General features: G+C 50.8%; 1 protein-coding gene across 1 annotated transcript; it reads right to left on the bottom strand.

Moving 5' to 3' along the window:
• Positions 1 to 1,244: 1,244 nt before the first annotated feature.
• LOC117061497 (ETS translocation variant 3-like protein) lies at positions 1,245 to 2,714 on the bottom strand (the record flags this gene model as incomplete). The annotated part of the gene is made up of 3 exons (XM_033174333.1): positions 2,651 to 2,714; positions 2,286 to 2,523; positions 1,245 to 1,398 (listed from the first exon to the last, which is right to left on the bottom strand). Coding segments are annotated over exons 1-3 (453 nt in total), but the record flags the coding sequence as incomplete, so codon positions are not given.
• Between the last annotated feature and the right edge of the window lie 347 nt (positions 2,715 to 3,061).

Here is a 3,061-nt window from a genome sequence, read left to right as displayed (position 1 = left end):
GTGTAGGATGTGCTGGAAAACAAAACAAAGCAAGTCCTTGCCTTGTACTAAAAACAAGGACAAGGCTGGCACCAGGCGGGCCTCACTCGGGAGAGCATTCCATAAATGGCGAGTGTATGTGAGTGGGCTACTACAAAAAAGGCCCCGTTCTCTCACCACCACCTTCTGGACTTCCCTCAATCTCAGGGTCCAGGTATCAAGGGGGACCCTGCCTTTGTAACACCTGCACACTTACAAGGGCTGGAAGCCACTGCTCCCGTCTTCTCCCTGGGGTCCTCTAGGTCAAGTGTCAGCTCATGGGCGCACCTGCGGAAGGCCAGGTGGTCAGGGCAGGTCCTTCGGCCAAACATCATATTCTGTAAGAGCTTGAAATGAAAGAGGGAAGGGCCATAGGACAGTTTTTAAAGGGATTACCGAGTATTTTTTAAATCTTAAAATGTATACAGACCATCTCTTATTCAAAAATGCATTTCAGGGTGCCCGTATAAAGAAATTCAAAATTTTAAAAATTCACAACACAGTGCGACAATACAATATTGGAGGGATTTTTAAAAATAATAATAATAAATCTTTAAATTGAGCCAGTGTGGTGGTGAGAGAGTCAAATTGGGAACGGGTACAGCAGGGTGCAAATCCCTTCTTGGCGTTGAAGCCCGCTAGTTGACATGGGCCAGTCACTGCCTCTCAGCCTAACCTGCCTCACAAGGTTGTTGTGGGGGTTAAATGGGCGGAGGGAGAACCACGTACACCACCTTGAGCTCCTTGTGGGGGAAAGGTGGGCTATAAATGCAATAAATAAAGAAATAATAGGAATTAAATTATCATCATCATCTGAAATTGATGGGGCAAATAAAAAGGTTTGTGCCTGTCACTGAAAAGGGACACAGTAGGTGTAGCCTTGGGTGTGTACGTGGAGGGGGCAGTAGGCAGTCGGGGCACCACCACAGAGAAGGCCCTGCTCTCTTCTCATGAAAAACTTCTGCTGAAGGGCCTCCTGAGGATTGCTGAGGGCTCCTACCATGCAGCTTGTGTAGAGGAATAGTGTGGCTTTCAAGGCCCCTCCAGGCATCCTTACTTTGCACCTACAATAGAGGGGCCCTCGGGGTTGTGGTTCCTTTAACATGGAATGCATTTCCGTGGAGGATAAGGCTCTCGGTGTGGAGGGGCTACTGCCGGAGGAGGCGGTATTCCACACAGCTGCCAGAGCCCACCTCTGTCTGCGCACTGAAACTCCCGCCACGAGGCCGGAACATCCTGGCCGCCCCCATCCACATCGGCCGAGAAGGAGGCTGGACGCCCCACAGAGGGTAGTTGATGAAGATCAGCTTGCTGAAGTTGAACCTGTAGGTGAACCTCTTGCCTTTCGTCTTGTGGAGGATGTGCTTGTTGTAATAATACCTGCGAGAAGGAAGGAGAAAGGAGAACCAACGTGAGAAAATGAGGAGAGCCTGGCTGCTGGATCAGCACCACCTTCTCACGGTGGACAGCCAGAAGCCTCAATGGGAGACCTCAGAAGAGGGTGAGACAGAGAAAAAGGCGAGCAAATTGTCTTGGAAACTCACATGCTTCAAAAAAAGCCCACCCAACGCTTCCTAACCAGCCAGTACAGATGAGTAAGTAACCTGAGGTGAGCCAATGGCCACTGCCATCTGGGCAACAGCCATCATGCACTTGGCTGGAATTCAAGCATCATCACTATCATCATCATCATCATTAATAATTATAATCACTTGTTTGCCATTCAAAGCATCTTACAAATAAAATATGAGGAATGGTTGCGGCAGTTGGGTCTGTTTAGCCTAGAGGAGAGAAGACTGACATGTGACATGATGGCCATCTTAAAACACCTGGCACGGGGAAGATGGAGCAAGCTTGTTTTCTGCTGCTCCAGAGGGGAGGAGCCAAACCAATGGATTCAAATGGCAAGAAACATCAGGAAGAACTTTCTGGTGGCCAGAGCCGTCCCGCAGTGGAGCGGGCTCCCTTGGAAGCTGTTAGCAAGTCTTCAAAGAGAGGTTGAGTGGCCTCAGCCTTCTTTGGCTGTGATTCCTGCATTGCAGAGGGCTGAACTAGATGGCCCATGGGGGTCCCTCCCAACACCACAGTTCCATTATTCTATATCCATTCCAATCAAATCCAAGATGGCAACACCCAAAGGGCTCACAGAAGAAACACCTCCTCCTGCTCTAACCCACCCTGAGAACACAGTTGTCGGACGTGGTGTAAACTTGTCAAGTAAAGAAAGCGCCCTAAGGAGAAAGACCTGTGCCGGCTGTTCCCCTCACCTGAGGGCCCGGCTGAGCTTGTCGTAGTTCATCTGGGGCTTGCACTTCCTCCGGCCCCACAGCCGCGCCACCTCGTCGGGGTCCTTGATGACGAACTCCCCGTACTCCCCCTGCTGCCAGGCGATGACGTGCCGGAAGTCCTCCTTCTGCAGCAGCTCCAGGATGAAGTGCCAGAGCTGGATCTGGCGGGAGCCTGGGCTGGACTCCGTCTTGTAGGCCCAGTCCGGGAAAGCCAGACCTGCATGCCAAGCGGAGGGAGAAACAACGAGGAAAGCTCTTGGGCAGACTTGGGGCTGCCAGCCTTTTTCCCCAGAGCTGAGACGCCCCCCTCCGTGAGCCCCTTCCTCATCCCACCCAACCCTCACCTGATATCCAGTAGGAGCTGGGGAGAGAAGGGACCCCCTCAGGGATGCAGCCACAGTGCATCTTACCGACCTGTCAAGGGGCAAAAAAATAAAATAAAATGCCACCCAGCATCAGGACAAGGAGAAGCACCAAAATGCATTCATTTTTCTTTTATTTATTTTTTTGGTAGCAAACTTCTTCCTCACAAAATGAACTAGGACGATCAAAGGGATAGAGTGGTTCCCCTACGAAGAAAGGCTGCCACACAACATTAGGAAGAACGTTATGCCGGTAAGAGCTGCTCAACAGTGGAATGGATTCCCTCAGAAGGTGGTGGACCCCCCTCCATTGAATGTTTTTAAACAGAGGTTGGATGGCCATCTATCTGACAGGGATTCTTTAGCTGTGATTCCTGTGGACTAAATGGCCCT

The sequence above is a fragment of the Lacerta agilis genome, chromosome 17 (genome assembly GCF_009819535.1).
Source record: "Lacerta agilis isolate rLacAgi1 chromosome 17, rLacAgi1.pri, whole genome shotgun sequence".
In the NCBI taxonomy this organism is placed as follows: domain Eukaryota; kingdom Metazoa; phylum Chordata; class Lepidosauria; order Squamata; family Lacertidae; genus Lacerta; species Lacerta agilis.
Note: the sequence above shows the minus strand (reverse complement) of the source record. Positions and strands in the feature narration are given on the sequence as shown.